Source organism: Rhineura floridana, chromosome 5 (genome assembly GCF_030035675.1).
Source record: "Rhineura floridana isolate rRhiFlo1 chromosome 5, rRhiFlo1.hap2, whole genome shotgun sequence".
Classification (NCBI taxonomy): Eukaryota; Metazoa; Chordata; class Lepidosauria; order Squamata; family Rhineuridae; genus Rhineura; species Rhineura floridana.
The window spans coordinates 182,842,937-182,870,030 of record NC_084484.1 but is presented as its reverse complement, the minus strand read 5'-3'; the positions used below and the strand labels follow the sequence as shown (position 1 = coordinate 182,870,030).

General features: G+C 45.9%; 1 protein-coding gene across 2 annotated transcripts in view; it reads right to left on the bottom strand.

Moving 5' to 3' along the window:
- Window positions 1-13,814: 13,814 nt before the first annotated feature.
- Window positions 13,815-27,094, bottom strand: part of ARHGEF17 (Rho guanine nucleotide exchange factor 17) — a 224,673-nt gene continuing 211,393 nt past the window's right edge. Inside the window, exons 19-21 of one of the 2 annotated variants that reach the window (XM_061629072.1) lie at window positions 25,460-25,634; window positions 20,812-21,069; window positions 13,815-19,025 (exon numbers count right to left, since the gene is read on the bottom strand). In XM_061629072.1, the coding sequence (XP_061485056.1) occupies window positions 18,850-19,025; window positions 20,812-21,069; window positions 25,460-25,634 (609 nt within the window). In that variant the 3' untranslated portion in view covers window positions 13,815-18,849. The remainder of the gene's footprint in view (window positions 19,026-20,811; window positions 21,070-25,459; window positions 25,635-27,094) is intronic. The other variant, XM_061629071.1, reaches the window with a different exon arrangement.

Below are 27,094 nucleotides of genomic sequence, written 5' to 3'. Positions count from 1 at the left end.
CAAGAGGATCTTTAAAAGTTGTGTTGGGGGAAGGGAGAATTCCACCTTGCGGTTTTTCCCATTACAGTGTTGCAAGAACACCTGCACTTGGCTGACTTTCTCTTCTCCTAAAGATACAAGATCAGTCTCAGGCCATGGACCTGGCAACCCTATGCTGAACTAAAACTCCCATCAGCCCCAGCAAGCATGGCCAATTCCCAAGGATGATGGGAGTTGTAGTTCAGCAGCATTCGGAGGGTCAAAGGTTCCCCACTCTTGTTTGACATTCTAGTATTATCAAAAATCAAATGGACCTACATGCAAATGCAAAATCCATTTTGTTTTAAAAGAGGCAACTCTTTGATTTGTGTGGATGATAGGGTTATTATGAACTCTGTATGACCACGAGAAAAGCTGTAACAGTACATTGCTTTTTTGCTCTTTACATAATCCATATACCCAAGAGTGGGTCAATCTCCTTGTGAGGAGAGACTAGTGGAATCTTACGGTGTTCTTATAATACCTGTTTATTTTTGGAGCAATGAGGAGTAAGCACCCACATAGACAGAGCTGATACTGTATGTAGAGAAGCATGTCCTCAGACCCCACAACCCAGTTTCAGGCTCCTTCGTGCAAACCACTCCAAACATCTGTCATTTTCATTTCTGTGTTTTAGACTGCTTCTCTGAAGCTAGCTGAGGTGTGTTCAATAGCCAGTAGCCACCAGCTGTCAATGCTTATTTAAGTAGGCAGCTTCTGGCCATCCATGCCTATTATCCTTAGCTGTGCAAAAACCTTAGAGAAAAGGCCTTGGTCTCACTTTGCACAGTCCGTTGCATGGAAGAAGGTCTGAATGTTACACAATATTCTAAACTGTGGATTTAGATGTCTTGAAGATGACTCCCCAGCTCCTAAACCACCCCGTTTGCACAGCTCACAAACATGTTTGCCACCCAGTTATTAACTAACCTCTTAACTGAGCTACACAACAAAAAACATGGTGAAAAGCAACATATAAACAAACACCCAAACAAAGAGACAACAGCACAAACACCCCCTAAACCTCAGAGCATAAAGGCAAAACAAAAATACCTTCAACGCAAGGCGGGAGACCAGAAGATCCAAAACCTTCATTATCGCACCCACAAGGACAGTCTCTTGTTCGCAATCTCGAGTCACTTCTGACTCAGCAACCCCATCGTTAAAGAGTGAGATGTTTTTAAAAATAAGACTTGATCCCTCTTCTTAAGCCAGGGGTTACATGAGGGCAGGCACCCACTCCCAGGTTGACTGTGGACAGCAGAATGAGCGTAGAGATGGATGAATCTGTCTGTTTTGGTTTCTCAAAGTTTCTTGCTTTTCCAATCTTAAGTTCAAGCTTGCCCCCATCAGTTTGTACATTTTTTAAAAATGTGATAATTCATATGAATACACAAAATCCACATTTTCCCAAACTATTTCCGTGACCCATCCAAGCAAGGATCCTCCACTCCTTCCTTCCAGAAGGGCTGACCTATTTTCAGTGTTGAATGTTGTTGGTTGTCTGACGTTTATCCTTGAGATGTTTCCCTGGCTAGCCTTAGGGCTGGTTTTCCCTCACCGCTGTTGCTGCATCTGCTTCCAGGTTAGCCTTCAGCAGAGTGGATAGAGTATTGAATGTGGGTAACTGGGGTTCAGATCCTTGCTCGGCCATGGACTGACCTTGGGCAAATCTCTCTCTCTCTCTCTCTCTCTCTCTCTCTCTCTCTCTCTCTCTCTCTAACCTATTTCTGTGAGATAATCTCTGAATACAAAATGGGACAACCCGGGACATGCTACATGAGGGCACCAAGAGGGTTCAAGCTAGAAGAAAAAGATGAGTAGTAGTAGTAGGAGTAGTAGGAGTAGTAGGAGTAGGAGTAGGAGTACCATCATCACCCACCCCTCACCCAGAGGTCCCAGCTGAAGTCTCTGAGCCCTCTTCAAGGGCAGCCTCACATAGAGCACACTGCAATAAGCCAATCTGGAAATTTACACTGAACATTAGGAAGAACTACCTAATGGTATGAGTTGCTCAGCGATGGAACTGCCTTGGAAGGTGGTGGATTCTCCTTCATTTTAAGCTGAGGCTAGATGTCTACCTATCGGAGATGCTGTAATAGTAGCAGAATTCTTGGAAGGTGGTGGATTCTCAATTTTAAGCTGAGGCCAGATGTCCACCTTTTGGAGATGCTGTAATAGTAACAAAATTCCAGTATCACTAGGGGGTTGGACTACGTGACCTTGAGGTACACTTGAGCTCTTACAAGAGCATTTCCTACTCTTGTGGGCCTCTCTGATCCAGTCTTCTAATTCCTCCTGTTTCTGCTCTTACCTCTTTTCCTTGCATTGAAACCCTAGTTTGTAGTTTGCTGTGTGCCTGAGGAGTTTCTGAGGCCTCCCTCCTTACAGATCTGCTTAGTTCCTGGTTTGTGCAGGACTTGTCCTCTTCCTCATCTGCGGTGGGTCAGAGATAGCATTGTGCACTACCCTCAGTGTGGCTTACAATGAACGTACAAAAGCTTGCCCAGCATCTGATGATGGCAACGCAAACAGACGACTTGCCTGTGTGTAATCTAGCACCCTCCTTCGCACAATGGCCTGCCAGATGTTCCCAGGAACTGCACAAGTAGAACGGGAAGGCAAAACACTTCCTCTGTTGCTTATCCCCAGGGCCTGGTATTCAGATGTGTGGAGATCCCATTGTGCCATCATTGCTAAGAGCCAGCGATGGACTTTTATTAATTAATTAATTAATTATATCCCGCCCTTCCTCCCAGCAGGAGCCCAGGGTGGCAAACAAAAATGTTAAAAACACTTTAAAACACCATAACAACAAACTTTAAAATACATTAAAACAAAACAAAATTAAAAACATTTTTAAAGCCTTAAAACATATTTTAAAAAGGGTTAAAAACACAGTGTTTTTAAAAAAAAGCATTTCTAACACAGATGCAGACTGGGATAGGTCTCAACTTAAAAGGCTTGTCGAAAGAATCTTCAAAAGGCGCCGAAAATATAGCAGAGATGGTGCCTGCCTAATATTTAAGGGAAGGGAATTCCACAGGGTAGGTGCCGCCACACTAAAGGTCCATTTCCTATGTTGTGCAGAACAGACCTCCTGATAAGATGGTATCTGCAGGAGGCCCTCACCTGCAGAACGCAGTGATTGACTGGGCATATAAGGGGTAAGATGGTCTTTCAGGTATCCTGGTCGCAAGCTGTACAGGGCTTTGTACACCAAATCTAGAACCTTGAACCTGGCCTCATAGCAAATGGGCAGCCAGTGCAATGCTTTCACTAGCAGGGTGACATGTTGGCGATACCCTGCCCCCCAGTGAGCAGTCTCGCCGCCGCATTTTGCACCAGCTGCAGCTTCTGGACCAACTTCAAGGGCAGCCCCACATAGAGCTCATTACAGTAATCTAGCCTGGAGTTACCAGTGCATGGACAACAGTGGTCAGGCTATCCCAGTCCAGAAACGGCCGCAGCTGTCTTACCAGCCAAAGCTGGTAAAAGGCACTCCTAGCCATGGAGGTCACCTCGGCCTCTAGCGACAAAGATGGATCCAGGAGCACCCCCAGACTACGGACCCGCTCCTCCTCCTTTTTGTCTAATCCCTTTAAAAAGCCATCTAGGCCAGCGTTCATCACCAGGCTCTGTGGTAGCAAATTCTGTGAAAGTGACACATTATATAAAGAAGCCATTATATAAAGAAGCCGTTATATCCAACGATGATAGCTCTCCTGCTATCATGGAGAACGATGGTCTCGGGGAAGGAGAGCATCCAGCTGAGGAAGAGGGAAACGATCCCTTAGAAGGGACCCATTCCTTGGGGGATGAGCAGCTATCCTCTCGTGCCGAGGATATATCTCCAGGGGGTGGAGGGATCCTTGTAGTGGGTGATTCGATCATTAGGAACATAGACAGTGGGGTGTGTGATGGGTGTGTAGACTGCAAGGTGTTTTGCCTGCCTGGTGCGAAGGTTGCGGATATCGCCCGTTGTTTAGATAGTTTGGTAGACAGTGCTGGGAAGGAGTCAGTGGTCGTGGTGCACGTTGGCACCAACGACATGGGGAAATGCAGCCGTGAGGTCCTGGAAGCAAAATTTAGGTTGCTAGGTAGGATGCTGAAAGCCAGGACCTCCAAGGTGGCTTTCTCTGAAATGCTACCGGTTCCACGCGCAGGACCAGCCAGACAGGCCCAGCTTCGCAGTCTCAATGCGTGGATGAGACGATGGTGTCGGGTGGAAGGGTTTGGATTTGTTAGGCACTGGGGAACATTTTGGGACAAGCCGGGCCTGTACAAAAGGGACGGGCTCCACTTGAACCAGAATAGAACCAGACTGCTGGCACTTAAAATTAAAAAGGTAGCAGAGCAGCTTTTAAACTGACTGAGGGGGGAAACCCGACAGGAGCTGAGAAAGGTCCGGTTCGGAATAAACCTCCCCCCTGGGATAAAAACCAAAGAAATGATGAAATTTTAAAAGGGGTAGGCCTAGAAGTAGGCATTGTGAGAGCAGGGGCACAGGATATAAATTCAGAAGAGCAAAATTACCACAGGCCTAACCACAAGTGCCAAAGACACTTGAAGAGAGACACTGCTTACAAGTGCCTGTACGCTAATGCTAGGAGCCTGCGAACCAAGATGGGAGAACTGGAGTGCTTGGTCTTAGAGGAGAGCATTGACATAGTGAGCATAATGGAGACCTGGTGGAATGGAGAAAACCAGTGGGATACGGTTATCCCTGGATATAAACTATATCGGAAGGACAGGGAAGGACGTATTGGTGGCGGAGTCGCTCTATACGTGAAAGAAGGCATTGAATCCAGCAAGCTCGAAACCCCCAAAGAGGCAGACTCCTCCACAGAATCATTGTGGGTGGTGATACCGTGCCCCAGGAGGGACTTAATACTGGGAACGATCTATCGTCCCTCTGATCAAAATGCTCAGGGAGACCTTGAGATGAGATATGAAATTGAGGAAGCATCCAAACTAGGAAATGTGGTAGTAATGGGTGACTTCAACTACCCGGACATAGACTGGCTGCATATGTGTTCCAGTCATGACAAAGAAGCAAAGTTTCTAGATATTCTAAATGACTATTCCCTAGATCAGTTGGTCATGGAACCGACCAGAGGGACGGCAACCCTGGACTTAATCCTCAGTGGGGACCGGGACCTGGTGCGAGATGTAAGTGTTGTTGAACCGATTGGGAGCAGTGACCACAGTGCTATTAAATTAAACATACATGTAACTGGCCAATTGCCACGAAAATCCAACACGGTCACATTTGACTTCAAAAGAGGAAACTTCACAAAAATGAGGGGATTGGTAAAAAGAAAGCTGAAAAACAAAGTCCAGAGGGTCACATCACTCGAAAATGCTTGGAAGTTGTTTAAAAACACTATATTAGAAGCTCAACTGGAGTGCATACCGCAGATCAGAAAAGGTACCGCCAGGGCCAAGAAGATGCCAGCATGGTTAACGAGCAAAGTCAAGGAAGCTCTTAGAGGCAAAAAGTCTTCCTTCAGAAAATGGAAGTCTTGTCCAAATGAAGAAAATAAAAAAGAACACAAACTCTGGCTAAAGAAATGCAAGAAGACAATAAGGGATGCTAAAAAAGAATTTGAGGAGCACGTTGCTAAGAACATAAAAACCAACAACAAAAAATTCTATAAATACATTCAAAGCAGGAGACCATCTAGGGAGACAATTGGACCCTTGGATGATAAGGGAGTCAAAGGTGTACTAAAGAACGATAAGGAGATTGCAGAGAAGCTAAATGAATTCTTTGCATCTGTCTTCACAGTGGAAGATATAGGGCAGATCCCTGAACCTGAACTAACATTTGCAGGAAGGGATTCTGAGGAACTAAGACAAATAGTGGTAACGAGAGAGGAAGTTCTAAGCTTAATGGACAATATAAAAACTGACAAATCACCGGGCCCGGATGGCATCCACCCGAGAGTTCTCCAAGAACTCAAAGGTGAAATTGCTGATCTGCTAACTAAAATATGTAACTTGTCCCTCGGGTCCTCCTCCGTGCCTGAGGACTGGAAAGTGGCAAATGTAACGCCAATCTTCAAAAAGGGATCCAGAGGGGATCCCGGAAATTACAGGCCAGTTAGCTTAACTTCTGTCCCTGGAAAACTGGTAGAAAGTATTATTAAAGCTAGATTAACTAAGCACATAGAAGAACAAGCCTTGCTGAAGCAGAGCCAGCATGGCTTCTGCAAGGGAAAGTCCTGTCTCAGTAACCTATTAGAATTCTTTGAGAGTGTCAACAAGCATATAGATAGAGGTGATCCAGTGGACCTAGTGTACTTAGATTTTCAAAAAGCGTTTGACAAGGTACCTCACCAAAGGCTTCTGAGGAAGCTTAGCAGTCATGGAATAAGAGGAGAGGTCCTCTTGTGGATAAGGAATTGGTTAAGAAGCAGAAAGCAGAGAGTAGGAATAAACGGACAGTTCTCCCAATGGAGGGCTGTAGAAAGTGGAGTCCCTGAAGGATCGGTATTGGGACCTGTACTTTTCAACTTGTTCATTAATGACCTAGAATTAGGAGTGAGCAGTGAAGTGGCCAAGTTTGCTGACGACACTAAATTGTTCAGGGTTGTTAAAACAAAAAGGGATTGCAAAGAGCTCCAAAAAGACCTCTCCAAACTGAGTGAATGGGCCGAAAAATGGCAAATGCAATTCAATATAAACAAGTGTAAAATTATGCATATTGGAGCAAAAAATCTGAATTTCACATATACGCTCATGGGGTCTGAACTGGCGGTGACCGACCAGGAGAGAGACCTCGGGGTTGTAGTGGACAGCATGATGAAAATGTCGACCCAGTGTGCGGCAGCTGTGAAAAAGGCAAATTCCATGCTAGCAATAATTAGGAAAGGTATTGAAAATAAAACAGCCGATATCATAATGCCGTTGTATAAATCTATGGTGCGGCCGCATTTGGAATACTGTGTACAGTTCTGGTCGCCTCATCTCAAAAAGGATATTATAGAGTTGGAAAAGGTTCAGAAGAGGGCAACCAGAATGATCAAGGGGATGGAGCGACTCCCTTACGAGGAAAGGTTGCAGCATTTCAAAGAAGCTGAATGTTGGAAGATTCAGGACAGACAAAAGGAAGTACTTCTTTATTCAGCGCATAGTTAAACTATGGAATTTGCTCCCACAAGATGCAGTAATGGCCACCAGCTTGGATGGCTTTAAAAGAAGATTAGACAAATTCATGGAGGACAGGGCTATCAATGGCTACTAGCCATGATGGCTGTGCTGTGCCACCCTAGTCAGAGGCAGCATGCTTCTGAAAACCAGTTGCCGGAAGCCTCAGGAGGGGAGAGTGTTCTTGCACTCGGGTCCTGCTTGCGGGCTTCCCCCAGGCACCTGGTTGGCCACTGTGAGAACAGGATGCTGGACTAGATGGGCCACTGGCCTGATCCAGCAGGCTCTTCTTATGTTCTTATGTTCTTAAGCCCTGGCTTTGCCACCCTGAACTGATGGTCAGTGGGAAAGCCTGCAACACTACGGACAGCTCCTTAGGAGTCACAGATGTTGCTCTTGGGAAGATTTCAAAGGGGCTCGTATGAAGCCTGAAAAGGCAGATCCCTTCCAGACCCCCAAGGGGAAAAAGTAAAGAATGCAATGGGGCATCAGCCTTGCTTTGTGCTGCAATTGTTTGTACTGCTGAACCATCTCAGGGTGCCTATTTTGAGAAGAATGTCAGGGACAGGAGTGGGGAACCTTTTTTTCTGTCATGGGCAGCATTCCCTGTTGGGGATCAGCAGAGAGTCGTTCCAGAGCCAATGGTGGGTGAAGCCTCTCTTTCCCTCTAGGAGAAAGGCTGCAGCTCAGTGGTGGAGCATCCTCTTTGCATGCAGAAGGTCCCAGGTTCACAGGTTCACTCCCTAGCATTTCCAGAGAGGGCTGGAAATGTCTCCTGCTCAAAATCCCAGAGAGCTGCTGCCAGTTGGTGTAGGTGATATTGAGCTAGCGGGATTGATGGTCTGACTCAGTATAAGGCCACTTCCTATATGCTACAATTCTGGTGTAATAGTCAATCCCCTCTTCCCAGGGCTTTGCAGCTCTGTGAGGGGAATAGGGGTCTCCTAAAAACTCGCAACCTCCTTAACAAACTACAGTTCCCAGGATTATTTGGGGGAAGCCAGGACTGTGTAAAAGTGGTGTAATACTGTTTTAAATATATTGTGTAGATGGGGACTAAGATCTGAACAGGAGGAAAATTTGGGGATCATCATTGACCCCTGAGGCTCACATTTCCAAGCTTGTAAATACAATTCTTGGTGACATAACTAGACTGGGATCCTTCTGCCTGAGGTCAGAGTGGTCTAGAGCTGGGTCATCATAAAAAGATAGCCTTGAAAGAGCCTTTGATTGTCAACAAAAGCAGGGCTGCCTCATAAACATCTAAACCCCAAACTAAGCAGAATGCTTGACCAATGTTACATATAAACATACTTAAGGTGCTTTGAACACATACAAAGCTATTAAAACTTCACCCAGCGTTTCCTCGAAGAAGCTGAGCGGTGGCCGCATAGTTGTTTTGCTCATTTGAAACTGTGGATTTACTGGTCATATGCCTGAGAGCGGCTTGTTGATGGATACCTAGACAGGCAAGCCTCTCTCGCCTCTCCCTTGAGCAGGTGGTTTGTGCAAAAACACCTGCCAAACCCGCACCTGGCATTTAATGGGCAGACTGGCATCATTACCCAAAGCATTTCCCTCTGGCTGCACGCTAGGGCCTGTTTTGCCTGATGAGTAGGAAAGTGGAAACTTGGATACAGGTGGGCTGTGGGATGCAAAGTTGCACATGGCTGGGCTGCTCAGCAGGACAATCTTGCAAGAGCAGAACACTCTGGGAGGGCATTACTTAGTAGTGGTGCAAGGAGGGAAAAGAAATGTGTGTGCGGGTCCTATTTGTGCAGAGGTCCACAGAGTGATTAATGTGAAGGAGGCGATGGTGCGATGCCTCCTTAAGAGGCCCTCTCTGGACCCAGAAGGGTTAAACAACTATCACCCACTGGCAAATATCCCCCTTCTGGGCAAAGTGCTGGAGAAGATGGTGGTGGTTCAGCTTCAAGCATGCTTGGCGGAAACTGATTACATGGATCCATCTTCAGTCTGGCTTCAGGCCTGGACATGGCACTGAAACTGTCTTGGTCACCCTGGTTGATGACATCTGTTGGGGAGTGCAACCCTGCTCATTCTCCTCAATCTCTCAGCAGCTTTTGATCCTGTTGACCACAGTATCCTGTTGGAGCATCTCAGGGAGGTGAGGGTTGGGGGCACTGTGCTTCAATGGTTCTGCTCATACCTCCAGGGTACCTCCAAAACGTAGCTATGGGAGGCTTCTGTTCAGCACCATGGGAGCTGTCCTGTGGTGTCCCACAGGGTTCAATTTTGTCTCCTATGCTATTTAACATCTATTTGAAGCCACTGGGAGCTGTCATCAGGAGGTTTGAAGTGAGGTGTCATCAATTTGCAGAAGACACCCAAGTCTATCTTGCAAAGACAGTGGTGTTATGTGTCTAGAGTTCTCATGTCCAGATGGTGGATAAATGTCCTGTTCTGGATGGGGTGCACTCCCCCAGAAGGAGCAGGTCCACAGCTTCGGGGATACTCCTGGATCAAACATTGTCACTTGAGACTCAAGTGGCCCCAGTGGCAAGGAGTGCCTTTTTCCAGCTCCAGCTCGTTCGCCAGCTTCAGCCTCTTTTGGACAGAGATGACTTGGCCACAGTACTCCATGCTCTATTAACTTCCGGATTGGATTATTGCAATGCGCTCTAAGTGGGGCTGCCCTTGACGACTACTCGGAAATCTCAACTGGTCCAAAATGTGGCAGCCAGATTACTGGCTGGGGTTACTCTCATATCACTCCTGTTTTAAAACAGCTCTAAACCACTTAGGCCCCAAATATCTGAAAGGTCTTCTTCCCTACGGACCCTCTACGGTGTTGAGATCAACCGGGGGAGGGTATAGCACCCTCAGAACCTTGGGGTTGGCAGCCTGGAGAGGACATTCTCTGTGGCAACTCCTGGGTTGTGGAACTCCGTCCCCACTGAGGTGCATCTGGCATTTAGATAGTGCATTTAGGCAAATGCTGAAGATGCACCTCTTGATTCTTGTCTTTGACACCTGAGACGTATATTTTTAGGACCCACCCTGTTTTGTGATTCCGGTCATTTTTAATTGTTTTAACACTGTATTTTAAAACTGTTGCAATCTGCCTTGAGACCTTTGGGTGAAGGGCAGATTCATCATAGTCATCATCATCATCACCATCATCATCTTGTAGACTGCCACCAACTCCATTGAATACGTTTCTCTCCCATCTTTTCAATACCCCTTTATCAGATCAAGCAATATTATGTTATAAATACCCCTGAGCTCAGGCAGAGTGCCTTTATTTACTGCTAAGCATCCTACCTCCAGGTGCACCCCCAGAGAGAGGCTTTTCAGTGGTGGCGCCCCAACTTGTTAGGCAACATCCCTCCGCAGGCAGTTCCATCCAGCCCCAACTCTCTTTATCATGTGGATTATTAAGTGAAAACTTGTCTCAAGGGCTTTTTAGTGGATGGCTGGTAGTTTTTGTTTTACTGGCTGGTGTGCTCCTTTTTATCTGGTTTTTATGATTTCAGATTGTTTTACTGCTTTTTAGAAATGTGATTTTTCTACTGTGATTTTTAGAAATTATTGTTTCTAGCACCGTAAACCACTCTGGGGATGCATCTTACAGAAAAGCGGTACAGAAATATATTAAATAAACAGGCATTTGCAGCATGGTTTGATTGTGCTGGGACCCCTTTGTGGTCTTGATGAGTACTTTTGATTGATTTTTCTTTCCTTCAGTTGATACACACATTTACAGTATCTTGATTTCAGTCTGTTTGTTCTTCTTTAAATCTCAGCATGTCAAACTGCTCTCTGACTTCTCAAACTTGTCCTACTGTTGGCTCCACATATTGAGCATTCAGTGGCCCAGTCCAGCGCAAATGATCCTGTTCTGGACAATTCTTCACAGAATTCTCTTAATGGATCAGGAACTCTGCACCCTAAGTAGCACTGGTTGTCCCTAGGACACACAGCACCCTCCTCCCCATTTATTGAGCATTCGTCGTGATTTACCTGCAGAAAGCAAATCAGGATGACTGCCAATATTTGGAGGTTTGGCTATATCTGGTCTTTATTGAGCATTTGTTCTGATTTTGTTTGACAAGGTAGTTATATGACAATAAGCATTGCCCTGCACTCACCCCGATTTGCTTGCAGGGAGTTTCTATGTCTTCCTGTCAATCATTCCTTCATTCAACTCAGTGCTTTTCCCCTGTCACTTTCCAAACCATAAAAAAACCTTATTTTTTAACAAGCTGATTAGTTGTGCTAAGGCGACAAAGCACATTTAATACAACAAACCTAGAGTTCTGGCACATGTCTGAATACTCTCCTGCAAAATAGTGACAGCCTATAGGCATCCTGCATCTTCATATTCTCTCCACAAATCTCCTGTCAATTCACATTATCTTATGTATTGACAGACTCTTCTATCTCCAGTCGCAATGCAACACGGCTGCCAGTGTGCACCCCCATCAGTATCTGGACTGCTATATATGTATTCCCAGAAAACCAGGAAGTTCACAGGAAGGCACAACACTCATTAACACAAGCTCTTTTGCAAGTGGCTGCCCATTAGTTTCCAGGCAAAGTTCAAGGTTTATTTATTCATTTATTTGTTTGTTTCATTTTTAAACCGCCCATAGCGAATAGCTCTCTGGGCGGTGTACAAAAAGATTAAAATACAAGGTTCTGGTTTTGGTGTACAAAGCGCTATGTAGCTTGGGACCAGGATACCTGAAAGACCATCTTATCCCTTATATTCCCAGTTGATCACTGCACTCTGCCGGTAAGGGCCTCCTGCAGATACCATCTTATCAGGAGGTCTTTTCCACACAACATAGGAAGCGGACCTTTAAAGTAGTGGCACCGACCCTTTGAAATTTGGTGCAACACCAGCACAGGCTGCAGAGAACGGGGGGGGGGGGAGTTGCTGTGGTCTACAGAACTTCCATCTCCGTCACCAGGAAACCACTCTGTCTTGGAGCTGGCTGTGAGGGCCTGCACCTGGTGTCAGGCCGAGGAGACAGGAAACTAGGCTTGCTCCTGGTGTACCGTCCACCCTGCTGCCCGGCAGCTTCTCTGACCAAGCTGGTGGAGGCCATCTCGGCTGTGGTATTGGAGGAGCCCAAAACGATAGTCCTGGGTGATTTCAGCATCCATGCTGAGGCTGCCTCTAGTGTTCCAGTTTGGACTTCATGGCCTCCATTTCGACCATGGGGGTGTCTCAAGCTGTCACCGGCTGAACACATAGGGCAGGGCACACCCTTCACTTGGTTTTTGCTCCAGATGGAGGAAGAGGTAGTCTGGAGATAGGGGGAGTGGTCACCCCATTGTGATGGTCAGGCCACTTCCTGGTGAAGTTTACTTATAGCTGCAACCCTTCCCTGCAGGGGTGGTGGACAGATTAAGATGGTCCGCCCTCGGAGACTAATGGAAACCACACCCATCTCTGTTATCTTTTCAGCACCTATTGAAGACCTTCCTCTTTCAACAAGCCTTTTAAGTTGAGACCTTATCCCAGTATACGTTTGTGTTGGAGCTGCTTTTTAATATGTTTTTAAAACCTTTTTTTTTTAAGTATGTTTTTAACCTTTTTTTTACAGATGTCTTCAAAGTTTTTAAAAAAAATGTTTTTAAAGATGTTTTGTTTTAATGTATTTTAAAGTCCGTTTTTATGATGTTTTAAAGTATTTTTAGTGCTTTTGTTTGCTGCCCTGGGCTCCTGCTAGAAGGGGGGGGGATATAAATAAAATAATAAATAAATAAATAAATGCCCGCCCCTTATTAGAAAAAGGTAAAGGTAAAGGTGTCCCCGCAGTTATAGTGCGAGTCGTTTCCAACTCTTAGGGTGACGCCTTGCGACATTTACTAGGCAGACCGTATATATGGGGTGGCCTTTCTTTACCCCCCAGCATATGCTGGGTACTCATTTTACCGACAACGGATGGATGGAAGGGTGAGTGGACCTTGACCCCTTTTACCAGAGATTCGACTTCCTCCTTCCGTTGGAATCGAACTCTGGCCGTGAGCAGAACTTTGGCTGCGTTACCGCCGCTTACCACTCTGCGCAATCTGTTTTCTTTTTGGCGCCTGCTAAAGACCTTCTTCTTTCAACAAGCCTTTTAAGTAGAGACCTTATCCCAGTTGGAATTGCTTTTAAAGCTGTTTTAATATGCTTTTAAAGTCTTTTGTTTTTCAGATGTTTTATAGTACTTTTAGTGTTTTGTTTGCCACCCTGTGCTCCTTCTGGTAGGAAGGATGGGATATAATCTATTTGTTTAATCTATTATGTTTAAAAATAAGCTTGTTTTAACTTTCCCCCCATTGAAACTTAGGGAATAGTCTGTTTAGTCTATTATGTGTGTTATGATTTTTTCCTTGTATTTCTTGTACTTAATTTTATATGTAATGTTTATGTTGATACTAAAGAGGATGTTTTGTTTGGTTAATTGTATTTTATTGTTTTTTGTATCTGCTATTTTAAGATGTTTTGACTTGTACACCACTTAGAGTTTTATTTAAATATAAGCGGTATATAAATGGTCTAAATAAATAAAATATAAATTTAATAAATAAATAAATAAATAAATAATAAACTCATTTCAACAGTTTCCCTAGGAGAACTTTGTGCTCTGTTTCTCAATCCGGCCCCAGCAAGCAAAGCAAGAGGCAACACGCCAAGGCTGGGTTCTGACACCAGTGACCTTTAATGACAAAGAACCCACAGTGATGAAAAGGAAAATAAAATAAAACCCCAGGATTAATAATCGTAACATTTCACTGGAGCTGGTAATAGTTTGACAAGGAATTTTTTGTTTGTTCTTCCCTGTTTTGTTTCTCAACTTTAATGTAACACTTAGTAGTTATCATAACTTAAAATTGTGTTTGGCACCTTCGCTCGTGCCCATGAAAACTTAAAACAAGTCTATAAAAATATGCCATTAAATTCATATGGACAATCCCAAGACTCAAGTGTGTTATGTACAGAGGAGGCGATATATACCAGTATTTACAATAAGTCTTCAGCGGTTAAGGAGGTCAATAAAGCCACAGGAAAGAGACAGTCAAACTTTGGGATGGGGTGTGGCAGCTGGGGGGGGGAAGGGATGTGGTCACCACAAGAGAAACTTGCTAGCCATCACCCTCGTCTGCTCCGAAGTAATTTGCTTAGGTGTTATTCATGCAACAAGCGTACAGACCATGGGGTGGATTTTTTCAGAAGTGCTTCCATCATTACATCAGTTGCTATGTTTGGTGATGATGCTGGAACCACATTTCACGTATTCAAATGTTCACATCGTGGGACCCACTCAGGGCTTCATTTTGTGTTGCGCTTCAGCCCAGGAATCTATACACCACAGCCAAGTCTTGGACTATGTGAATAATTGGAGACAAATGTCTCTGAACATGGACAAAGTGCTTACCATTGAGCAACCATAGCATAATCTCTCGTGCCCAGGATTAAAGAGCATGGGAGGATGACGCTTCCCAGGAAGGCTGAAGAAATCTGCCCTGGCACCTCTGTAGAAATCAAGCTCTAATACACAAGGGCCCTTTTTCTGGTGGCAGAGGAGGGGCAGAAGGGCATGAAAATAAAGGTGGTCCTTTGGGGCAGACAATTGGAAGATTGAAAAACCTGTAGTCCAACAACATCTGGAGGGCACCACATTGGCTCTCCTTGTGCTGCCTCCCACGATCGGGGATTCTCAGTCCTGCAAAAGTAGCTGCTGATTGAACTGAAGAAGCTGATGTCATATTGCAATTTAAAGTCAGGCTCAATACCGGAGATTAGGAGGAATCACCTAAAACCCACATACTGGTGCACCTGCTGAGGTGAATGTGAGTCGACTTGTAAATGTGCACAGACACAGGTGATTGTGCACATTCACGTGAAAACATAGTGTCAGTGGGAGATTTCGCACAGCCAATATGGGTAATCAGCAATAGAAGATGGAGAGTGTGAATGGATCAGAGATGTTTCCTGCACTGCCTGGGGAACATGCAAGGCCTCCGCATGCATTTTGCCCACCACCTAGGCAATCTGCATAGTCTTCAAGTGGAAGATAACACTGACCTGCCAATGTTCACATACTGTGTGACCAACATTGTTCAGTTGTACACATTCTCCAACATCACTTGAAGACCATCTGTCAGAAATGCTTTGATTTGGATTCCTGCACTGAGCAGAGGGTTGGACTTGATGGCCTTATAGGCCCCTCCTGACTCTATTCTATGATTCTATGAAGACCATGCAACAGGCAAAATCCGCCCTTCCTGTGGACAGTTTATGCACATCCTCCATTGCATTCACACAAAGCTACTTGACACTAGTATACGGCGCATTCAAAGCATTTCATATATACCCTGTTTTGTTGTAATCATTACAACAACCCTGTAAGGCAGGCCAGTTTGTTTATCTCCCAAGGTGAAGAGGCAGTGATTACTTCCTACGGCAAACTAGCGAGTTCATGCAAGTGGCGAGTTTGAACCACGACTTTCTGCTTGCCACTACTCTACATATATGTTTTGGCTACAATCAAACATAAAGAAGGAATTTAAACCTGCCTGTGCTGCATTTTATAGATGGAAAAGTCATGATGAACGCATTCAAATCCTCCAGTTTCCATTTTTGGAATCCAAACAACTGTTAGTATCTAGTTCAGGGCCAGGCCCCTCGGTGACCTGTAGATTCCAAGTAGAATCCCTATTCCACAAAATTTTGATCGTGGTTTCAAAGATATGTCTGAAAATGGGGATCGCAGAATTAAAGTATTGAGAATAAGGGTGTAGACCACAAGGGTTAATACGGGCTTTTTGTTTACACTTCATGGAAACAGTTTCTGAATAAGAACATTGTACAATATGTGCATCAAGTACAACTGACAAAGCAATCCTCATATGAGGGGAATTACATTCTGCCAAGATATACAAATAAAATGAGCCGTTCATGACATATTTCTGAAAGGGATCTCGGCACTGATTGCATAGTCCACTGCAGGCAAACTGCACCCTCCCCAAAAGGTTGCACTGGTAAGTTCAAAAAGACACACATCAAATCCCGTTTCAAAACTGAGTGTCAAACCTTTACATTTTGGCTCCAAAATTCGAGTTCTGGCCTGAAATATGGATTATGAAACTCAGTCTTTAAATGTAACTTTAAAAAAAAAATTAAGTGGCAGGATAGGTTGGAAGGATTTAATATCTGATGAATTTACAGAATTTAAAGTCCGGGCGAAATTTTATAACTTTAGAATCTAAACAAACTTCAGCCAATACATATTTGGGGTCCTTCCTCTTGGTCTGAGGTGCCAAGTGCATTCCTGTTTTGGGGGGATTTGGATACAGTAACTGGAGATGTGAGATACCTCATAGTAGGTACTCTTTTGACCCCCACTCTTGGCTCTGCGAGTCCAGAGAAGGGCTGGCTTCCATCATACATGGCCAATTTATTTGGTTCGTGGAATCCCTGTGGTTCCCCCTAATTAATTTTAAATTCACAAAGCAAGAGGTGCCTATACACTCAGGAACACCCAACATTTATGGCAGCGTTTGCCAACCTAATGCCCTCCAGTTGTTTTGAACTACAACTCCCTTCAGTCCCGCCAGATGAAGTCTGACAAAGGCCGGCTTAAGGAGTTCGCAAGCTGTGTTAAGGGATCCTGAGTAAGAACTCTTGCCTAAGAGCACAACGGCTGCAATCCCACGCATGCTTACCTGGGAGTGGGCACCACTGATAGTCATTAGGGTATACGTCTGAATAAACAGGCATAGGATTGGGTAGTTTAAGAAATCTTTTGCTGAATTAGACAATGGTTCCCCTCAACCAGCAATCTTTGTAGGAACCCCAACAGCTGATGGATGTTAAATGGTTCCTCAGAACATCCTTGATGGATCATGCCTAGCCCAGCGTCTTGCTCTCACAGTGGCCAACCACAATGCCCCAATGGGAAGCCCGCAAGTAGGACCTGAGTCCAATAGTGCTCTTCCCTCCTGAGGTTTGAAGCAACCAGTATTCAGAAAATGTCCAGTGGTCCACCAGTCAAAAGGCAACCTTCCTCCCATCCATAAACTATACATTTTTATACTAATGGTGCTCTGACTTCATTCACGGTTATGCCTTCTCCTTGTGAAGACCTTTTGATCTCTCCTGGGGCCAATTTGTCCCTCTCACACCAGACGATTACACACTCAAACAGCTCTTCCAACTGTTTCATTTTTGTTTCAACAGCCCAAGCTTGGAATTCTTTAAAAAAAAAAAATGTATATACAGATTATGTGCTGCAAATAGTCCAACTCGCTGCCTCCCTCCATAAATGGTAGCTGGTTTAAAAATACAAACAAACATAAATACTGTACAAAGTAGAAGAAGAGGGTAATCCAAACCCCGGCCAACCCCGGCTCCTTCTGACAACATGGAGTAGTGTTGCCCTGGTAACGGATGAGCACAGAGGTCTTGGCCTTCGTGGCAGGGCCTCCCAACACAAGCAGGATTTGGGGGAAATTGTGCTCCATATTGCACAATTATCCTGTCTAGATTCTTGTCTTTTGCCTCTGCCACCCCTCCCCCTAAGTACAAGTTTTCTCCACCCCAACCTCTCTTCTTTGCCCCTCAGCACTTCAGACACACACGCTCCAGCCACCATCTTGGACAGTGACTGTCATCAGCCTTGCAAGATGATGCAGCCGACATAAAGAGTATCTTCTAACATTCATATGCAGGAACAGCCCTGCAGTCATTGCAACAGAGCCCTCTTGTTGGGGTGTCTCTGGTTGTGACAGGGGGTCGCAACCCTTCTCCACCCCCTAGCTCTTTGGCAAATGCTTGGAAACAGCGTCATCTTGCTTCTCCTTCTGGAAGACCTCCTCACCCCAGCCAACAATAAATAAAGATTATTTATACATACATATATATTTTTAAAAAGACACACACACACAACCCCCCCCCAAGTTATCTGTATGCTAGCGACAAGGGAGTGGATGTGCTAACATTGGTGTGGGACAGTAGGTTCTTGTGAAGGGGGTTGCCACATGCCCACTAAGTGGATAGAATATAATGGTGTGATGTTGAGCGGACTATCCAGTGGAGGAAAGGGAGAATGGACCAAAGGGGAGGAGAGGTGGTTAAGTTCCAACCCATGGTGGGAGTGGATTACTGTGGAGGTTGTCCAGGCATCATCAATACAACTCGGCTTCTGGATTGAAGCCTCAGCAGATGAAAATGGAGACAAGACGACATCTAATGACTCCTTGATTGAGCTGGGAGTTTCTAACCAAGCAAGACATACACCCACACATAGCAGACAATCCTTTCCTAAGCAGGGCTGAATTCCTAGTGTCCTCTCCCTGTCTTGGAACCTTCTGATGGGCCAGGGCTACAAGGATTGCCCACCCACGCTCTCCTCCAGTCACTCTCTCTCTTTCATGCACGCACGCCTGCCCTCATACTCAAACACAGCAGCAAGCCCAGGTTGTGCAATATGGATTTGCGTTCTGGAGGGGACGCCAGGGGTGGGAGTGATGCGGACTGCACACAGTCCGTCTCAAGGTGTTGCTCCCTCCGTGCAGCAGATCCAGAAGGCGATTATGTGCACGAGACATTCAAGATGGGAGATAAGACACGGCTACCAGCGGGACACGTTCGTGCGTGAACGGCAAGGACAGGACTGAATCTCTCTCCAGGAGGGGCTGTCCCTGTTCTGATCCTCATCAGACCCTCCAGAGGAGCAGATGGTTTGTGCTATCATCCCGTCCCACTGTCTCACTGCTGTTGGTGAGTCTGAAGTCCTCGTAGCCATCTCCGCCACTAATAACAAGGATCTTGGACTTTGAAGACCTGTGCCTTGTGGAGTCTCGTTTCTCCAAGTCACTGGACTTTTCTGTACCTAGAAGTGGGAGGATGGTAAGACATATTCGTTTCTGCACTTATGTAAACCAAATTCTGTTACCCGAATGAAATATGTAGACTGTGTTTATTTGCAGGTATGTATTTATAATTCTGTACAGCTTCTGTCTGAAATGTCAATTAATGTTTTAAAACCAGTTTCGGCCACCATAAGGACTAGAAGCTTTTTAAAAACACCACCACCACCACCACACTCTCTAATAATAAAGGTGATGTGGCTGAAAAAAAGGCAAATGCTATTTTAAGCTGCATTAACAGAAGTATAGTTTCCAAATCGTGTGAAGTATTGGTTCTCCGCTATTTGGCACTGGTTGGGCTTCATCTTGAGTACTGTGTCCATTTCTGGACACTGAACTTAAGAAGGATGTAGACAAACTGGAATGACTTCGGAGGAGGGCAGCGAGGATGATCAGGGGACTGGAAACAAAGCCCTACAAGGAGAGACTGAAACTGGGCATGTTTAGCCCTGAGAAGACTGAGGGGAGATATGATAGCACTCTTCAAGTACTTGAAAGGTTGCCACACAGAGGAAGGCCAGGATCTCTTCTTGACCGTCCCAGAGTGCAGGACACGGAATAATTGGCTCAAGTTACAGGAAGCCAGATTTCAACTGAACATCAGGAAAAGCTTCCTATTACGCCATTGGAACTAATGACCTATGGAGGTGGTGAGCACTCCAACACTGGAGGCTTTCAAGAGGCAGCTGGACAGCCACCTTTTGGGGATGCTTGAATTTGGATTCCTGCATTGAGCAGGGGCTTGGACTTGATGGCCTTATAGGCCCCTATGATTCTATGGAAGAGGGATTATCAGGCTGTCAGATCCCAGTCACATTGTAGGATGCACACAAAGCCCTAATTCTCAAACTAGCCTTCCTCTCTCAATATGGAACCCAGAAATGATCCCATTGCACATACGGGTGTTAGACAGCATCATTTTCTGTTCAACCTGTATTTGCCACATGCAGCACTGCTTCTGCCCTGCTGCAGTTCATCTTCAACCAAAAACTATGTTACTTGTCTTGCTGCCCGTTGTGGCGAAATTACATAAACGTACATAGTTTGCATAATTAATTGTTGTGTACATTACATTGTCATTATATTATTTCACCCCATTCATTTCAGCGCAAAGGATTCACAATGCAAATGGGGGGGGGAACCTAATAAATTACGGATTGTTTGTGGACCAAAAGCAATCATGACAGCGAATACTGACTGTATCCCACTGGATTGATTTCCATTTAACACAGGGAGAAGAAAAGGAGATGGGAAGCTGGGTCCTTTCCATCAGCTCTGCTGAAAGGCCAGCTCCATCAGGTGCCTCCTAGCCCTGAGCGGTTTCTATGCCAGCTGGTCATTATTCGCACTGCTATTCAAGAACTGGTGCCCAAGTTTGCTTTCTTCCCATCCCCTTCCTGTCACTTTTCCCTTGTGTTGTATTTCTTAATTGTAAGCCTGTGGGTAGGGCCTGTCTTATTTTAAACTGATTATATTTAAGCCAGCCTGGCAGTCTTTCTAGCTGATGAGCGGGTTCAGATCTCTAAAAAAACCAAAATGTTAGAAAAATCAAGAACAGAACTAGAGAGCACTGCTGGCGGAGACTTGGAACCCAACTAGGGCAGTGGGCTCTTAAAATACTCTCCCTTAAAGGAGAAGTAAGCTTTAAAAACCTCCAGATGCTTCTCCTGCTCAGATGGGACTCAGAGGTCTTCATCATCCCAGAATCCCTCTCTCGCCTCGCCTCTTCTCGAGCTCACTCCAACTCACCTGGATCCCTGGGCAAGGGAAAGAGGATGTCAAACCCTTCCGGCAGTTCGATGGACGTGAGGAACCGGACGTGGCCTGTGTGTCCCTGCGAAAGGCCCACGGGCAAAGGCGGGGTCTTCAAGGAGGCGGTGTTGGCTGTCACGGAGAGCGTCAGCACCACTCCCGCGCTGGTGCCGATCCACAGCAGGTCCTTGCACGCCAAGAGGGCGGTGATCCGCAAGCAAGCGGCCTTGTGCTGGCGGATTATGGCATCTGACCCTGCAACCCGCGGGAGGAAGAGTGATTACTGTAATCCCCAAGACCACTCCTCTCCAACCTGGTGCCCTTGATATTTTGGACTACACATTTAATTAATTAATTAATTTGTATCCCGCCCTTCCTCCCAGCAGGAGCCCAGGGTGGCAAACAAAGCACTAAAACACTTTAAAACATCATAAAAACAGATCTTAAAATACATTAAAACAAAAACAGCATTAAAAACATTTTTTAAAAAAACTTTAAAAAAGGGTTAAAACATTATTAAAAAACATATTAAACAATTCTGACACAGATGCAGACTTGGACAGGTCTCAACTTAAAAGGCTTGTTGAAAGAGGAAAGTCTTCAAAAGGCGCCCAAAAGATAGCAGAGACGGTGCCTAGCCAGCACTGGGGCTGATGGGAATTTGTAGTCCGAAACATCTGGAGGGCACCAGGTTGAGGAAGGCCACTTTAGATTAACTCAGGATTCTGCTTGTGGGATGGAGGCGGCCCTTGGCTTCTTATACTAGCAGAGCAATTCTCCCACATTTCCACCCCTCTTGTGTTACCTTTTCCACCATACAACTGCAGAGGTATTTGGAGGAACGGCCACAACTCAGTGGTGGAGCACCTGCTTTGCATGCAAAAGGGCCCAGGCTCAATCCCCAAAGGCATCTCCAGGTGGGGGTGGGAGAGACTCCGTGTCTGAAACCTTGGAGGGCTGCTGCCAGTCTGTGTAGGCAATACTGAGCTAGATGGAGTCGGCATACGGCAGCTTATTTTATTGTGTTATGTATTTATTTATTAAACTCATATCCCCCCCCCTTTCCTCCCAGTAGGTCGCTCATTCTCGCATAAACCAGCTCCAAAGAAACTCTGTGTTATGTGCAAAAAGTAAGGGTTATATGTTACTACTTGATCTTTGTAAATAAGATCAGTATTACCAGCCTTTTAAGTAGAGACCTTACCCCAGTCCATCTGTGTTGAAATTACTTTTCAAGATGTTTTTAAAGTTGTTTTGTTTTAATATATTTTGAAGTCTGTTTTAATGATATTTTAGAGTGTTTTTAGTGTTTTGTTTGCCGCCCTGGGCTCCTACTGGGAGGAAGGGTGTGATATAAATTTAATAAATAAATAAATAAATAAATAGAGATGGAAGTGCCGTAGCTCTATGGTAGGACATCTGCTCTGCATGCAGAAGATCTGTGCCCGAGAGAACAGCTGTCAGTCAGTGAAGACGATACTGAACGAGATGGACTGATTCACTGCAAGGCAGCTTCCTATGGAAGAGGCCCAACATTAAGGACTTAAGGAGAGCCTGGCTGCTGGATCAGGCCAGAGGGGGCCCATCTAGTCCAACGTCCTCTTCTCATAGTGGCCAACCACGTAACGGAAATATGCATGCAGAGTGATTCAGCGGCCTGAGCTGTGCGTGCACCAGTGTGTGTATTTACCTAAGAAGCAGGCTTTTACCCTGCATTGAGATCACTGAGACACAAGGCTTAGTAAAAACAAGAAAAGCTACTTTATTTATAGAAATACACAGTAGATAGGAAAGGCATCTACTAGAGAGCCAGTGTGGTGTAGTGGTTAAGGTGTTGGACTACAACCTGGGAGACCAGGGTTCGAATCCCCACACAGCCTTGATGCTTCCTGGGTGACCTTGGGCCAGTCACTGCCTCTCAGACTCAGAGGGAGGCAATGGTAAACCCCCTCTGAATACCACTTACCATGAAAACCCTATTCGTAGGGCTGCCATAAGTCGGAATCAATTTGAAGGCAGTCCATCATCAGGAAAGGCATACCTAGTTCTAACTAAGTTGGAGGCACAGTGCCCAGACTTAGGTATCGCCCTCGTGGCTCAAGAGAGAGACAGTAAAGACAGAGATGTCTCCTCTCTCCTCTGACAGTCGAAGAAGACAAAGGAAGGAGGGGCAGGTGAGCTTTCCTGGGCAGATCAGTTTACAATGGAAGGAAGTTAGGCAGAGAACAGCACAGGTAAAGGTAGGCAAGCCTAGCCAGCTGGAGGACCCTAACTCTATCTTCCTTCTGGAATACAAACAAAAGAACCCACACAGGAGTTGCTCTTGCCCCACTTCCAACAAACCAAATGCTCCGGTGGGAAGCCCACCAGGAGGACCTGAGCACGGCAGCGACTCTCCCACCCCCCGCCCATCTACGATTCCCAGCAAGTGGTTTTCAGAGGCATTCAACTCCTTGACCAAGACAGGGCCATCTGTTGCTGCTCCACATGCACCCCCCCCAGATTAACTCAGGGCGCAGATGAAGAGTGCCACAAGGAGAGAGCAGGCGGCCTTTGACTCAAGACACCTACGAGTATCTCTGACCAACATGATCTTGAAGAAAAGTGTGGCAATGAAGTAGGAAGAAAGGTCAAAGGCGTGGGTCATTCCCCCCCTCCCCACACACAATGACCCCTTTCACATGGCAGCTGCTGATGCTCCAAGAGAAAGCAGGAGGGGAGGCAGAATCCAAAGGGAGGAGAGGAAGAGAGAGCCCTGGGTTGAAAGCTAACGTGGGGGGGGGGCTGGGACCCATGCTCTGCTGCTTCAGTTTGCCTGTGCAGCCCACAGCAGGGGAGAAGAGCCAGAGCGATTTTACTTTGTGGTGGCAACTCATGGGGAAGCGCCGTAGCAGCTCCGGGTGGGGGAGAGCACCTGTTTTGCATGCAGACAGTCCCGGGTTCAATCTGCAATGGCATGTCCAGGTAGGGCCAGGAAAGATTCTCTGCTTGGAGACTCCCTGGGGAGATGCTGTCAGTCAGTGCAGACAGTACTGAGACAGATGGACCAGTCACTTACGGCCCCACCGTTAAAGACCTTATCTTGGAAGACAATCTTACTCAGCCACGAGTGATCGCCAATGAGATGGACCAATGGACTCCCTCGGTATAAGGCGGCTTCCTATGTTATCTCTTAGTATTCCTTGCTTTTATTTACCGAAGCTCTCTGGGCGGTTTACAGCAATTAAAAACAATAAAAACAAATATACAAATTTTAAACACAAAAACCAATTTAAAAACACAATTTTTTAAAAAAAAAAATTAAAAACAATTTAAATTTAAAAACAATTTAAAAACACATGCCAAAAATTCCTGGGAGAAGAGGAGAGCTTTTGTGTGTGTCTGTGTCTGCTTGTTTTCAGACCGGGACATTTGCCTACAAAACTTCTGACCAAGGTGAAGACTGAACCCAAAAAGGTAAGAAGCCAAAGGTTGAAAATGATGTTAGGAGTAAAGGAGTTTTGTTTTATGCTGTTCCATCCCCATCATGTTTCAGTGAGTCACCTTCTCCAGAGCAGGATTACACCAAGATCTAAATTAAGAATGCTGAATATTAAAGCAATAACCTTATGTAAGGTTTTCAGTTCAGTGCTCTTAATATAGTCCTTGTGGTCATCTCACCTAGTGAGGAAAGGGGCCTGCCAAAATGTGTTAGGCATTCCATGTCATAAAATGAAATCATCGCTCCCCAACCCCCTTTTTAAAACTTCTTCTGTACCTGTCTTTTTCCCTGGGAGATGAAATTTGAACCAGGGTCTGACTATCACTTTTATATCCTGCCCTTCCTAAAGGATACAAGGAGTCAAGATGTTCACAGATGGCATTTTCCTTCCCACAACAACCCTGCGAGGTAGGTCAGGTTGAGAGACTGTGACTGCCTCAAGGTCACTCAGTTAGAGCTTCATGGCTAAATGGGCATTTGAACCCAGGTCTCCCCGCTGAAAAGTCCAACACTCTGTGCAGCTCTCAGTTGCTCATTTCTTCAGCAACTTGAGTTAATAAATTCAGAACTACGGTAAGTTAGGTTCCATGGGAAGTGACCCTAATGAGAAATGGAGTCTAAGATGGGTGGGAGTTTCTAAAAGAGGAAATTCTAAAGGCACAATGGCAAACAATTATGTCAAGGAAAAAAGGTGGAAGCCAGCAAAAGTGAATGTGGCTTCACAAAAAGCTTAGAGATGACCTGAAAACAAAAAAGGAAGTGGCCAGGCCGCAAAGGAAGAGTACAGACAGGTAGCACAGAATTGCAGGGATGGTGTCAGGAAGGCTAAAGCTGAGAATGAGCTTCGCTTCGCAAGAGATGCTTATTAAGTATAAGGCAGCCTCCTGTCTTCCCAAGCCTTGTCCCAGAGGGAAAGGATTCCTGCATCGAGCAGGGGGTTGGACCTGATGACCTTATAGGCCCTTTCCAACTCTACTATTCTATGATTTTTATGATTCTGAGGCAACGCCTAGAACGGGGGTGGGGACCTAGCAGGATTTCCATACATTTTCCCTGCTGCATGAAAATGTCAGGATCAGTCAAGCTACGCTCATCTAGCCAGAGTTTTCCAAAACTGTGCACCTGGGAATCATTCAGAGTGCTTGCCACAGTTCAGAGTCTCACCTGCCAACATCTTGTGGACTGGAGAGGTGACATCCACTTCGGCCAGCTGATCGTAGCTGGCAGGGTGGTAAAGCCTCACCTGGGCGCTGCCCTGGAGGGTGACCCAGACCCCCACAGTGGACCCCTCCATGCAGGTGACGCTGCGGTTGCTGTCCTGCCCGGCATGAAACGTGTGCTGTCAGAGAGAGGAGGAGACGAGGCTGAAGCCTTGTGGAGAAGAAGGAGTCAGTCTTGTTACACTGGGAGGCACTGCTGTTTCTTACCACTTACTCAAAAGGTGGCAGCTTGTGGGGCTTACTTAAGAACTGCCTTGCTGGTTCCGCTTCTGTGTCCTTTGAATCCAGCTTGAAGAACTTACGAAGAGTTGCGCAACTGGATCAGGCCAGTGGCCCATCGTCCAGCATCATACCTTCACAGGGTCCAGCCAGATGCCCTCTGGGAAGCCCACAAGCAGGACCTGAGCAAAACAGCACTCTCCCCACTTGTGACCCCCAGCAACTGGTATGTGGCTATCACGGCTAGTAGCTATCAATAACAGCTGGTATAGCACAGTGGGAGGACAGCCTGGCTGGGAGTCCAGAGTCTGTGAGTACTCACTCGTGAATCCCCGCTCGTGTCTCCTGGGTGTCAAGGGCCAGCTAAAGATCACCCCCACAGGAAGTGGCTCAGGGGTAACGTGCTCTGCCACCTGTGCAGCCGTGGGCAAGCTGCATAGTCCCAAGGAGCCCAGTTGCCCCAGCTGGCAGTTGCAGACAAAGAAGGGGCTGGCTTGTGCAGCTGTGGCAAGCTGAGCAGGCCCTAGCCAGCTGGGGAGGACTAGCCTCAGAGAGAGGCAATGGGAACCCCCCTCTGAATACCGCTTACCATAAAAACCTTATTCATAGGGTCGCCATAAATCGGGATCGACTTGAAGGCAGTCATTTCATTTTTCATTTCAGCCATCAATAGCCTTATCCTCAATGAATTTGCCTTATTTCCTTTTAAATGCATCCAAGATGCCCCAGTGGGAAGGTGGATCTGAGCACAAGAGGGCTCTCGCCGCTTGTGACTCTCAGCAATGGGTAAAAAGAGGCATAGTGTTTCCAACAGTGGAGGGTGAACATAGCCATCGTAGCTAGTGGGCATCAGGTTGGCAAAAGCTGCTCTAACCCACCTTGCTAAATCTGGTGCCTTCCAGGTGTTGCTGGATTCCATCAGCAGTACTGCACCACTGGAATATCTGGAATGCTCCTGATCTGGATTAGGTACCCCATGCCAGATTTCTGCTGAAAATCATTACCTCCCAACTGCTTTTTGCCTCTGAAAGTGCTTGTTTATTACAAACAGCACCTTCAGGGGACAAACAGAAAAGAGGTAAAGGTAGATTCTCAGGAGGAAACTTCTATAGGGGCCCCTAATCCCCCCCATTCCTGGGGACTGTAAACCCAGACTGGAAAAAAGGATCATTTTATAACCAAAACTGCTGCAAAACCCAAACAGGGTATGGGGTTATTTTTCCAGTTAGGAATTGGTTCTGTAGAGAAGTGGGTTAAATAATGCAGAAGTAAGTCCTACTGAGTTCAACGAGGCTTGCTCCCAGATGAGTGGTGCCAATCGATGACTACTCAGAAGTAAGCTCCATTGGGTTCAATGGGA